At 41.8% G+C, this 14,349-nt stretch overlaps 1 protein-coding gene across 1 annotated transcript in view; it reads left to right on the forward strand.

Annotated features, from left to right (window-relative positions):
- TENM3 (teneurin transmembrane protein 3) overlaps positions 1-14,349 on the forward strand; it is a 449,902-nt gene that overhangs the window by 275,136 nt on the left and 160,417 nt on the right. The window contains 1 exon segment of the mRNA XM_077762712.1: positions 10,054-10,292. Coding sequence (XP_077618838.1) covers positions 10,054-10,292 — 239 coding nt within the window.

Below are 14,349 nucleotides of genomic sequence, written 5' to 3' on the forward strand. Positions count from 1 at the left end.
AAAAAAAAAAAAAAAAAAAACAACCAACATGCCCATATATTACTGTAGTGGTTCTCACAGTGTGGCCTCTGGGCTGGCAACATCCACTCTTGGGGTTCCACCAGGAACCAGCCCTCCAAGGGACTCTGATGCAAGCTGATGTTTGAGGACCACTGCTTTAATGTATGATATGGTCTCTGCGCACATTTTATTCTTAATAGTGGACCAGCTCTTGGCTACCCAGGTTAACCAGCCCCTACTGAAACCTATGGCTTCATAATCAGTCCAATCGAACTGTTCTCTTAGGAAAGATTGGAGACTGCGGAACACCTCTTACAGACTTACTCAGACACTAGTGGGGGCGAGCTTCTCGCTGAAAACTCCCAGCCTCTGCAGTCTCTTAGCTCAGGAATCTCACAGAGCTTCCGAGGGCCAGCCTCCTCGACTGGTGGTGATTTGTTTCCCAATAGCTAAGTATTGAGCCACAGTAAGTCATTGCTCTAGCTGTCTTTGGATACTATTGAGAATCAGTCGCTGAAAGGTAAGAAATACAAGCAGGAACCCAGCCTTGAATAAGAACAGGTAATTTTCTATCTGGGCTCTAGTTTTCTTTAGGTTTATGTTTAAATAGCTGCCAGAAATTTGGTATCTCACTGCATTATTATCTAAAGCACATCATTTAAGTAAAACCGCCTTCTCAGCCTTTTAATTAGTGATAAACACAATGCTAAATATACACTTAACAGATAATCCGGCTGGCTTTGGAACTTAAAATTCAGGATTTGGTACTGAAAATTCTCAAGACTGTGATAATGAAGCACAGGTTATTTTTAAGTATTGAGCGTGCTCAGATGGTAGTTAATATCATTGTTCAGTTATACCATCTCTTGCAAATATAGACTAGTAAATAGTGGCGGCTGCTTGAAAACTCCAGCGGCATTTAATAAATATTTTTCTCAGTTACAGACGACAAGCAGTTAAGTAAGTGGTAATGGGCAATATGGAAGGAAGATAATAAACAACAATTAAATTTTATATATTCTGACAGGTTTTAAAAAAATGTTTTATCTTAAAATGAATTCTAGGCCATGCGCCCATTGTTTTGACATCATCAAGTGACTCAAACTATTTTGAACTCACTAGTTAATTTTAGCCTTCATACATTTCCAGGTAAATTTAATCCGTAAGTGTGGGATTCATTTGCTTTAGATCTGAAAATGTCATTTTGGAAGAGTCGTTTGATGTGGAGGAAATCTTGTGAGACCTTTAATAAGCCTCTTAAATCCAGAAAGTTGTATTTTGCCTGAAGGAAGAGGAACCTATGCCTTAAAATTTCCTTAGCTCTTGAGTGAGAACTTTGGATTCTGAAAAGGTGGTAAATGTGACCAAATACAGCCAATCTGTCGTCTTGTTGGTGCATCGTCTTTGACTCCGAGCGTCTAATTTGAAGTAAGCAATCTGTTTTTCTAGGTAAAAGCTTTTTACTGATTTGTCTAGAAACATAAGTAGACAGCAAGACATCAAGACATTTTATGTAAGCAGCTCCCGTTAGGTTTGATGTCAGTTACTCTTTGTTCAACGAAGAATATAAAGTGAGGAAGGAGGCGTGAACATCTGCTGGGCCGTAGTGTCTTTCCCCCATAAGATAGAATGGATTGGATGCAAAAGAAATCGTTTTCCAGATGTGTGGATGTCACTAATAAAGGTTTCAACTATGCCTTAGCGACAGAACCAAACACTACAACACTGTATCCTCGTCATTTGCTTTGTGGGTTCATCTCTCTAAAAATTTCATTCCGAGGGTGTACACTTTCTTTCTGACTTTTATTTGCTATCTCCATGTCCCACTGAGGAAATGACTCAAACCACTTTGAGTAACGCTGTAACATGTTTTCCAAGGATGCTTTTCGTTTTGGTCCCTGTACATTCCAACTTCTAAAAACATGCTCTTGTTATTCCTCTCGTTACTAGAGGAATAACATGATTGTGTTAATCTGCACAAGACGAGTAGGAACCCATCTATTTCCTAGTGACTCTTGTAAGCTTATGATTTAGTTATGTATTATAACTGACTTCTTTTTGGGCCTGATGTCAGCCTCTTTTCCATAAGCACCAATATGCTGTGATATATAACATGGTATAAATTATAACATAATATAATGTAATTAAAAACATTTAAATTTACCTTAAAAACCTGCCTTTTTTGCCATTAAACATCTATGATAGTATCTTGTAGTTTATTACTTTGAACAACAACACAATCAAAAGTGAACCGTTTCTAGGGAACAGAGCACACCTGCTAAGACATGGAGTAAAAACGAACGAAACAATTGATGAGCAGTTGTAAGTGGCTTAGATAAGGGCCAGGAAGAATTATGACTGGATGTGTAGCAGCATTTCAGCATCCCGTGCAGATCTAGCGTTTAAAACATGACCTTTCATTTGAGACTAGAAAATTTTAAGTGAAAATGTTACTTTTGTCTCCTCTTTGCCTCTGCCGAATCAGTTCAAAAGAGGAAGCTGCTGAATCAATTTAAAAGAGGAAGCTGAGGTGTTAGAACTCAGAAGAACTTTTCAACCACAGCAAAAAAGACAGGCCAGCAGACAGTCAGGGAAGGGAGGGAGGGAGAGAGGAAAAGGGAAGGAAGAAGGAAGGAAGGGAGGGAGGGAGGAGAGGAAAGGAAAGACCAGACCATAAAGGAAAGAATGCAAGATGCTCTGGCAGGCTGGATACTAGGGGGGGTTGGGGGAAGGGGGCGGCCCAGGCCCGCTAGAAGAATAATTGAAAATTACCCCTGAGCCCCTCAGAGACCCCTACAGGATAGAGTTAACAACGGCGACCCAAAGGCCTGAACGGGGACACCAGGAAAGATGAGGCGATTCAGTCTGTGTCCCTACTAATTTTAAACTTGTGACATGACCCATAGAAATACCTCGCAGGATGGGTTAGAAATACAAGCCAGGACAGGAAGCGGAAGCTGAAATGAGAAGGTTGGCCCGAAGGCAGATCAGCAAAGAAACAGATCCTTCAACTCGAGAAGCAAAACGAGCAGTTTATTAATTGTGCTTCACGTAGAGTGATTGTGTCCATTTAAGTGCGAGTCGCTGCGCGCGTCTTGGTTAATGATGGGGTGCCATTCCGCGGTCCCCGTCTGAGTTGTTGTTGTTGTTAAATAGAATCCCCCTTCGAGATTCCAGAGCCACAAAGCAACTGTTAGTGTTCGGTGACCTTCTTGCCCCAGCCGTCTTCTGGGCTTTGAAATTGATTTTCCTCATCTCAGTCTGTGACAGTCTCTCTTCAAGTGCACCTCTCTAGTTCATCACCAGAGTGAGAACGGTGACACAGATAGCCCAGGAACTGGAAGCAGGCGTCACGCAGGGCGTCATTAGAAACCTCAGAACAGAGCCAGCCTGCCCTGGTGCACTCTGTGCTAAAAAGCTGCGGCCGCTGCTTCATTGCCCAATACAATGGGGAATATTCTCACAGGATCCACTTTGTTCGTTCCCAAATATGGTCTGCGAAGTCAAGAAAATTTCTCCCTTTATTCTGCAAGCCTCATGCAGTTGCCAGGTCAGAACCGCATGGTTTTGATGGTAATTTTTGCAGAATCTTCTCTACGTGCAAAGCGTATTCCCAAGGCTGTGTGACCTGGTGAAGAGTCACGGGGTGGGGAGAGACTGGAATGACTCACAGAGACGTGTGAATCATGATGGAATGATTCGGGAGAATCGGATGGAAAAAAAATAATTCTCTCAGAAGAAAACTCACCGTATACTTGCATGCGGCTGAATTTCGGCGTGCATTGATCGGTTGGTCCATTTCGTCTTGGGGGGAAGTCTACTCTAAAACTAAGCCTGGCGTTGGACCTTGACCCAGGCAGAAAGAAATTCTGGGCCTAAAGATACATACATTGGTGCCCTGCCCGTATAGTCTCCTGGGCATTTTATGTTCTCTGTACTGCGGTGGAAATGACATTGTTGATGAAAGAAGGCATCTTATCTGAACCTAAAAATGAGATTTTTACCAGATCTGAGAGCACGTGTTCCACTCTATACAAAATAAGTTGACCAAGACCTTTTCTGCTAGACCTGGTTAGTGTCCAAGAAGTTTTTCCATGTGTTTTAATATATCCACTTGGAGGTCTAATTTTACCTAAAGGAATCGTCTTCAAACAGACAATACCATTTGTTTTATTTTTTTAAATTTTGTATTTTTTTTTTTTAATTCATTAGAGAGAGAGACCGCATGAGCAGGGGAGGGTCAGTGAGAGAGGGAGTCACAGAATCCAAAGACAGGCCTTAGGCTCTGAGCTGGCTGTCAGCACAGAGCCCGACATGGGGCTCGAACCCACAAACTGCGAGATCATGACCTAAGCCAAAGTCAGACGCTCAACTGACTGAGCCACCCAGGCGCCCTGATACCATTTGTTTTAAACGTTTTCTAAGTTCATCCGTTTAAGCAGTTTTTACAAATTTCCAGGGCACTCATTTGATATGGACAATCATTTAGGCAGAGGAAGGGGAAGTGTACTTCTGAGTTTTAAAGTCATGGCCAAAAAATAAAGTTAAATTCTCTTTTCTCCTGCAGCAACAAAAATAAATGTACGTATTAAGTAAATTAGAAACTCTTTCAAAGTAGAGATCTCCAGCTCCATTGATATTGATGGATAGTGTATTTTTGAATATTACACCTTGGTTTTCAACAATATCTGAAAGCTGTATTTTGCTTTACGAAAAATAATAATTTCATAGCAATTCAGGCATAGTGTTTCATGAAAGAGTTCTTTGCCACAGTTACCAAAGGAAATGGACATCAAGTCTTGATATTTCAGATTTTGGAAACTGAAAGCAAGATGCCTAATTGAAGGCTGGCATGTATCTAGCTCATTGTCTTAAATACAAGGCGTGGATACATGTTTTCAGAGTTGGGACTATAATCCTTATCTTCAGGGCCACATGAGGGCAGGTTGAAAATCCATTTCCCATTCAAATGACCCAAACCACTTTGCATAGAGCTATGACACATTTTTGGGGGTGTCTGCGTGTCTCAGTTGGTAAAGTGTCCAACTTGGGCTTAGGCTATGATATCCCAGTTCGTGAGTTCAAGCCCTGCGTCGGGCTCTGTGCTGACAGCCCAAAGCCTGGAGCCTGCTTCAGATTCTGTGTCTCCCTCTCTCCCTCCCCACCCCCAACCCTGGTGCTCGCTCGCACTCTCTCTCTCAAATATAAATAAACATTTAAAAAGATTGGTGTGTGGTGGGGGGTACCTGGGTGGCTCGGTTGAGCGTCCAACTCTTGGTTTCAGCTCAGGTCATGATCTCACAGTTCTGTGCTGATAGCATAGAACCTGGTTGGAATTCTCTGTTTCCCTCTCTCTGCACCTCCTGCTCACTGTCTCTCAAAATAAATAAACATTAAAAAAAGAAGAAGGAAAAAATTTTTTAAGCTATAACACCATTTCCAGGGATGATTTTTATTTTGGTGCCTATAAGTTCCAACTTTTATTTACTTTTATTTTTAATTTACTAGCTATAGGTCTTTGGCCAACGTAGTTAGTTTCTCTGAGACTCACTTTCTCCATCGGCACAGTGGTCTCCATTTTATTTATTTTACAGTATTTGTTGAGCAACGACTATGTACCAGGGAACCTTTTTTTTAAGTTTATTTATTTACTTTGAGAGAGAGAGACAATGCATGGGAGGAAGGACCAGAGAAAGAGGAAGAATCCCAACCAGTGTCTACACTGCCCAATGCAGGGCTCGAACTCAAGAACCATGAGATCATGATCTGAGCCCAAGTTGGATGTTTAACCGACTGAGCTACCCAGGCTCCCCTGTGCCAGGAACATTCTAAGGTCTGAAAATACAGAGGTGAGTAAGATTTCCCGGTGCTCATGGGAGAACGTGATTTGTGCCATGACTGTATGGTCCTTATTCCTCAACTTAGTACCCTAGCTACTCAGCCTTTTAAATGTTTTTGTCTGTATTTTATTTATAGCCCTAAGGCCTAGAAACTTCACTCAGATAGTTTGTGTCTCTCCCTGTCCTACCCCTTCCTTCTTACACGTGATACCATGGGCAGAGCAGGAACATCTCGTGTTTAAGTCTTCTCCACCAAGACAAGAAGTTTTCGCGCTGTGTCTTCCTTCAATGTTGATGGCCATGTCATTGCTGACACGGCCTTCATTCTGTTCCACGTGGCCTCTTCAGGTCCAATGTCACACTCTGCTATTTCCAAGCTACTCTTGAAGCAGTAGGAGTAATTCTGCTTCTTAGAAATGAAGCTGAGGCACAGAAATCTTGGCGAGGCTCCCTACAGCTGAAACGCCTACACGCTCCGTGCATTCTCTTTGGGATCCTGATCCCTCCTCAGGCCTTCATTTGACATTGAAGGCCCAGGTTTCTTCGTCTCTCGGGTTCTGCTGATACACCATGCAATCTCTGCTTCTCTAGCACAGGGGAGGCCGGGCACAGGGCCTCTGTCTGAGCGACATCGCAAAGCCTCTGCCTTCGTCCATCCCTTCCCCATTTTCCTCTTCCTAAATAATGAAATTAAAATTTTTCTGATAGAAGGGGAAGTTTTATCTCTTAATTTCTGTATCTTTCATGTCTTTCACACATTTTGGTTATATCCCAAAGAGTGGGGGTTGTTTCAGGGGAAAAAACACATTTTAAAATTTTAACCTACCCCACGAGTCAATAAGTAAGAACTGATTGTCATAAGCACTTTGAAGGAAATAGCATGGTAATAGCATGGAGAGCCAGAGGGTCACCACATAGCGTCCAGTTGCGCCTATCTGTCCATCACCTTCTGTATGAGCAGTGCATACACAGCCTTCCGATTGCTTCCCGTGGCGTTGAGGAAAGAGTCTGTTCCTATGGGATGGTGAACAGCTCGTTCACTCTTCACAGACCATCCTTAAAAAAGTGAGAATTCAGACCAGGGCACCAGTGACAACTCACAGGTCTTATCCAGCCTGTCACCTGTTTTTGTCTTGATCAGGAGCTCGGAATGGTTTCTGTGTCTTTCAGTGACTGAAAAAAGCAATGAAAAGAGTATTTCAAGACATGGGGAAATTACGTGAAATTAATATTTCAGTGTCCATAATAAAGTCTTATTTGAATGCAGCCGCACTCACGTTATCTATGGCTGCTCCCATGAACGAGTATAGCCAGATGAGGCTAAAATATTTAGTTTGGGGGACGCCTGGGTGGCTTAGTCGGTTAAGCGTCCGACTTTCACTTAGGTCATGATCTCGTGGTTCGTGGGTTCGAGCCCCGCGTTGGGCTCTGTGCTGACTGCCAGCTCAGAGCCTGGAGCCTGTTTCAGAGTCTGTGACTCCCTCTCTCTCTGACCCTCCCCTGTTCACGCTGTCTCTCTCTCTCTATCCTAGAAATAAATTTTTAAAAAAACATTAAAAAAAAATATTTACACTTTGGTCCTTTACCAAAAGAGGTTGCTTGAAGCTCATCTAAATGATCAGGTTACTGCTTGGCATGTAACCATCTTCTCATCCAGAGTACTTGCCAGTATTAAGTTTGTAAACTGGGGAATTAATTTTGTAAATGTTGGTTTTGAGGGTGTTACGTTTGAATTGAGATTTAAAGTCTTCAAGTGATAATTTTTGGTCTTTGATGATCTAGGTTTCACAGTGTGACTTTGGAAAGAAAAATGGCGAATGCTTACTGGGCAAGCACTTCCCTTGTGTTTAGATGCTAATATAAGCACGTCATATATGTTACTTCATTTAATCCTCATAAAATGCGTATACAATAGCTACTATTATTCCCATTTTATAGATGAGAAAACCAAGACACAGAGTGGTTTATACCATCGAGCCTATTGATGGGTAAAGTCTGAATTTGAACCTAGACAGCCTTGGTCCGACCCCACATTCTTAATAACCACACTGAACGGGAATATGGTAGGAGAGTCAAAAAATGCTGTTTCCAACCTAACATTTAATTTTGGCTATAGACTTCGGAATTTGCCTTACAGAGAACTTCCATGGGGGAAAACGGATTCGCAAAACAGTTGCTAGTTTAATTTATAGATGTAGTAACTTATCATTTGCATCCATCCTAAGCATTTTTAGATACATTAATTGGTTTACAACCCTGTGCAGTAAATAAATCCTCAGCTCCGTTTCACAGATGGAAAACAGAACAAAACTAAGCACCTCCAGGATCACGAATCTAGGAAATGATAAACCAGGAACTTAAACTCAACTCTGATTTCTAGTCCAGAATTTGGCCTGCTGTACCCGGGCCAGCTTTCATGACTTTTGCCATAATCGCTATACCAGCTACACTACTATTCACATAGTAATTTTCTGGAAATGGGTTCTCTGTGACTTAAGTACCTGATTAGCCTTAGCAGTAATATACATAAAATCATGACTTTGATTCCTCTTGTATTTATCAAATATTTCTTCTCTGCTTACAATATTTTAAGCACTTTACAGTAAATATTAACTGCTTTGAGCCTCATTGCAACTCTTGAAGGGTAGATGTTACTACCTTCCCCATTTTATACATTAAGAAACCAAAACACAGAGAGGGATTAAGTAATTCATCCAAAGACTCATTCCTGGTAAACAGCGAGCCAGGATTTGAGCCTCCGCCATCTAACTTTCAAGTTCTGTCCTTTTAACCCCTTCACTTCTTGATAAAATTCGGTTTATTTTCTAATACATTAAAATAAGTCCATCGGTAGTAAAATTTAAAAGATTCACCTGTGTACCATCCAAAATATTTCATAGAAACTGTATTGTACCATGGTGGAATATTCCAGAATCCCTAAAACCTCCTGAGTATGTAAGAGAGCACACAGTCTGTTGACTTCACTGAACATGTTATCAAGGAAAATAATAATAAATGTTAGGTTAGGATACAAAGTGAGTACACAATAAATTACTGGTATCATGTGAAATACAAACCATGAAAAACATGGTGCTTTTTCTTTAATTTGGCGACCTTTATTGTTAATAGGAATCTTAAATTAGCCGTCTTAAAGAATTATTTTTTATTAAAAAAAAATTTTAACTTTTATTTATTTTTTGAGAAACTGAGAGCATGAGTGGGGTGAGGGCAGAGAGAAAGAGAGACAGAATCCGAAACGGGCTCCAGGCCCTGAGCTGTCTGCACAGAGCCCGACGTGAGGCTCAAATTCACGAACCATGAGATCATGACCTGAGCCAAAGTCAAGACGCTTAACTGACTGAGCCACCCAGGCGCCCCTGCTAAAGAATTTCTTAGACAGCACCCTTGTCATATGATCATTTAATTTCTGCTTACGCGTCTTCAAAGTAAGAGAACGCACAACTTTCACAAGTACTTTGCTCCCCCACCGTCCAGCTCCATTGTTAGCGAATCTTTCTGTATTTGATCTAAAACCTGCTTCACTGACCCCGTCATTTATTTAGGCTGGTTTTAGAAGTGTTCTGTGATTCCTTCCTTTTCTCTCCCTTCCTGGCTATGTTTGACATCAGCTAAAAATAAAATTAGTTTGCATCCCTCGAGACCCGACCAGCTGCCTGTGGCCAAGCTTGACGGTGCTTGTTAGTGGGAGAGCAGGCTGGGGTTAGAGTGTTTCCTTGGACATCCAGAAAATAAATCAGCCCGCAGAGCATCAACGCGGTCATGCATTGTTGTGTTAATATGAGAACCTGGTCCCATAGAGCAGCAAACACACATGTAGCGGTAACAAAATAAGATGTCATGTTCTTAAGTGAAATGTGAGTATGTTCTTAATGCAGTTCCTACGGGGAGGTCCCAGAATGGTTTTGTGCAGGAAATGGTGTGATTGGAATAACTTTATAGTATCTCAAGATATCTCTTTGAAGGGACAGGAATACTGTGTGTGCATCAATACAGCCATATACATTTCACATCGGTTTCTTTGATCAGACTCACCGTTAGCAGTTGGCTAACATTTTTCCGTAATTTCTAATGTGTTTTTAAATCATACAAGGTACACAGTTAAGAGACTCAGAGAAGCGCTAATGGATGGCCACGTCCGTTGCCCACGTTTTAGCGTATTTGTATCTCACGCTGATGTTCTCCTGTTCCGCAGGCATTTCCTATTCAAAACAGGAACAGGGACGACGCCGCTGTTCAGCACTGCCACCCCAGGATACACAATGGCATCTGGCTCTGTTTATTCGCCGCCTACCCGGCCACTGCCTAGAAACACCCTATCAAGAAGTGCTTTTAAATTCAAGAAGTCTTCAAAGTACTGCAGCTGGAAATGTACCGCCCTGTGCGCCGTAGGCGTCTCCGTGCTCTTGGCGGTCCTCCTGTCGTATTTCATAGGTAAGGACAAGTGTGTAGCGGGGACTGTGTCTGTACGGTGGGCTGTTACATCGTCGTGCTGTTGGGTTTATCTGTGGAGGTGGCCCGGCAGTGCATTACGAGGTGTATATTCAGAAGGGGGGATGCGTTAATATCTTATAGTCCGCAGAACATCTTAAGCCGTTTTCGGCAAGTTTCGATCAAGAGAAAAGCTGCATTTGCAGACAGGAGGAGGGATGTTCTTAGACGCAGACTAGAGTGTGAACTTGTGTTTGACGTACCCCTCGCGAAGCGCGGAGAACTGTGACATTCGTGTGCACAGAATCATCCGTGCATCTGCACGAAGGCGCTGTACACAGGAGGCCCCTTCAATGTGTGTCAGTGGGGAGCTGTCTCCCCCTTGTGAGATTACACCTCTTGTGGCTGACTCTGCTCTCTGAATGTAAAACTCATCACTCAGGACTGTCGTCTCACGCTCAGCACCCCTCTCCAGAGAGCCGTGCATCTGTAAAACAATGAATGGATTACATACTCATTCATACATGTGGAGTTTTCATCTCTTCTGATGTAGTATTGATCGTGTTTTTCATTTAATAGTAACCCAAGTGATGGCAGCTGCTAATAGAAATCGTAAATATTCCTTTTATTTAACTGTTGCATAGCAGGTGTGAGCATTCAAACTGTTGGAAATGGCTTTTTTTTTTTCTTTTTCAATGTCAGAAATGACCCCATCGGACTTTGATCTCTTTGTGAGTGTAGAAAAGGCACACCACATCTAAAGGCTAATGGTGTCCACTGAGATTAATCACCGAGTATACGTATGGTTTATCCAACAAGAACGGCAGCCAGGAATGCACCCTCCGGTTTCCCAAGCGATCTGTGAAGCCCATGAAATTCTAGAACTGAGGAAGAGTATTACAGAGCTGTATATACAATAGTATGATGCTTTTGCAGTGGACCAGTTTCTATTATTGGCTACAGTACCCCTCACTTGTAAATTATATATTTCGGAACGTGAAATAACCATTGTGAGTCACACATTTAAAAGAAACACAGAATGGGGTGCCTGGTGTCTCAGTCGGTTGAAAATCCAACTTCGGCTCAGGTCCTGATCTTGTAGTTCGTGAGATCGAGCTGCACGTCAGGCTCTGTGCTGACAGCTCAGAGCCTGGAGCCTGCTTCAGATCCTGTGTCTGTCTGTCTGTCTGTCTCTCTCTCTCTCTCTCTCTCTCTCTCTCTCTCTCAAAGATAAATAGCAACATTTTTTAAAAGTTTAAAAAATTTGCTTGTATTTCTAGCTAGATACAATTAAACATTTTCTTGTTGCTTAAAAAAAAGTTAAAAAAAAAAAAAAAGAAATACAACATAACAAAGCATGAAGGAGCCTCAGAGAGAATTGAATCAGAGACAGCAAGGAGCAGCCACCTTGGGTGCTGTCACTTCCAGTGCTCTGACGGTGACAGGCATCACTAATGAATCAGGGAGTTCTTTCCCACTAAACCTCGATACACCCTCATTATCCTCATGACCACGATTCATACAGCACCTCAGAGAGCCACCGTCCATCCGAAATGAAAGCAAGACGGACCGTTTTTGTTACTTTACAATCTGAGTTAACTCCCTCCTTGTGAACGTGCTCAAACCGCATACCAAAGGGGCCATCCCTTGGTCAAGATCACACCCTAATGAAACAGCATCATGCTGTGTCATGACCTTCGAGGTAAATGTGAACTAGCACAACAGAAATCGGTATTCAGAAACAGATTTCTAGAATTCCGCTAGAAAATACCTAGCCATTAAGAGAATCTATTCTAGTTACCTGTGTAAATTATCTGTATCTGTCAACAGCATGCTGCTAAGGAATTTTAAATGGTTCTGAAATGCACCAGGCACAAATGGGATGTGATAAATTAAGCATACATATTTGTAGGGGACTTTTTTTTTTGTTTTAACCACAGTACATGCCAAACACTTAGATGACTCCTCTGCGGGGCTGGAAGTCAGGGTCCATGCCAGTGCTGTGTTGTTAGACATACTTTCCGATTGTAAACGCTGGTGCCTTACCAGCTGTTCCGTATTTTGGATATCGGTTCTGATACCATTTAGTTTGATTTACAATGTGTGACTAGCAGGAAAAACAGCATTTTAATGTGACATTAGCTCCCTATTATTTGTCAGAGTTGGACTCCTCTCAGGGCTCCCTTCGTGAACATAGTAAAGTATCGGACTTCTAAGTAAAACTCAGAATGTTCCTTTTCTTCAGATTGCCCGTTTTTCCTGGTTGGCGGTTAGTGTCACCCTTTATTCCTGCCAGGACCACTGTCATAAACTTGTCCCTGTGATTTTCTCTATCCCCACATGCAAATATCATTAATATATTTATTGAATAGTCTCTACGCTCTGTGCAACAGATATTTATTGAATAGTTGTTATGATCTAGTTATCGTGTTAGACATTAAGGCGATGCCAGCCAAGTGTTATCTGGCAGAAATTACTGTCATCATTGAAGAATCATCTCCTTCTCTTCTTGCTTTAATTAGGCACAGATGTCCTTAGGATTGTCACCGGTCTTCCTGTGCGTCAGTGACTACACTGTTGCAGTGATTTTTGTTGTTTAAATCAGATAAAGGGCTTGTTCATTGGCTAGCATGATAAATATTTCCAGACTGAAGATACTCCCGTACCCTTGAAAAGAAGGGTAGGACATTCCTGTCAGAGAAGGTTGTCTTTTTCTGTTGAGTGTGCATGTAGAGCAGAGATGGAAAGAATAGGAACCTTTGCGTGCAGCTTAGATCGGTCTGATAAACTCCAGAATCAAGGGGGAGACCAAAGTCATCATCAAATTGGCCTTACAACCTTTAACAAAAGCGCTGCCACCTTTCAACATCCCCCACCCCCACCCTTAGAGGTCTCTTTTCTCGTATGGACTATCAATATAAATAAAATTCAAGACTTAAGAAAAACATAAAATAAGAAGCTTGAGGAATTTCCTCTATCCTAGAATTTTCTGTGTCCCCTTCCAGTAAGGTCATGAGAAGTTAGGAGAATGTGGTAGTAGCATGTCTTTTCTTTACAATAAAGTTATCTTGGGAGAGTCAAGGTGAAGAGCTTTGTGAAGGGAGAGAGTAGGGGAGGAGACCAGACTTTGTGTTTGTTTTTCCTATTCATGTCAACATTTCAGAGAATAAGGAAAGGCTGGAAAAGAGAGCAGAAATCCATTCCCATAGGTCGCTGTGAACTTTGTGCACAGGTAGGCACGTGTTAACTTCTCGGTGTAGACCCTTCCAGAGGTTTTTCCTGTGCCTGCGTACACTAAAGTTCCATACCTTTAACGCATTTGGTCCTAGGCTTTCTCACTTACCATTTATTGAAACACCATATGTGTATGATTTTATTTAGTGGCTCCGTTTCACTAGTACCCAAAAAGTGCACTGGCTGTTTTCTTAAGCGTAGAAGTCATGTGTGTTAGTGTGTGAGTGTGTGTATGCATTCAAATTTTTTATAAGAATAAATTCTTTGAAAGGGGATGCCAAAATGGTGGGCACATATTACGTTTTGCAAACCATGGCCAAATTACCCTGTTGAACAACTCCCAATGCTACTCATTATCAGTACTTTTAACCCTTGCAGTCTCTTAGGTTAAAACGTCTTGTTGTTTTCATTTACCACTGAATACCTGTTCGCAGACTTGTGGACCGTTTCTATTTCTTTATGTGTGTCTAGTTTCCTGCTCCTTTTCTATTCGGACTTTTCTCCTTTTCTTTCCTCCCTTCATTTACAAGTGTTTATTAAGGATATCAGTTATTTGTCACATGTGTTATATGTTTTCTAATTTAACTTTTCTTATAATTGTGTTGCCATATATTGCATAGAATTTTTCTCTACAATATCAGATGGTCATGTTATAACTATAAAGTATTCACTCTATAAAGAGGTTTTTTGTTTTTTTAATTCACTTAAATTGGTGCACCTGGGTGGCTCATTCCGTTGACCGTCTGACTGCAGACTTTGGCTCAGGTCATGATCCCCGGGTTGTGGGATCAAGCCTGGTGTTGGGCTCCACACTGACAGCATAGAC

The sequence above is a fragment of the Crocuta crocuta genome, unplaced genomic scaffold (genome assembly GCF_008692635.1).
Source record: "Crocuta crocuta isolate KB4526 unplaced genomic scaffold, BGI_CrCroc_1.0 scaffold90, whole genome shotgun sequence".
Taxonomy (NCBI): domain Eukaryota; kingdom Metazoa; phylum Chordata; class Mammalia; order Carnivora; family Hyaenidae; genus Crocuta; species Crocuta crocuta.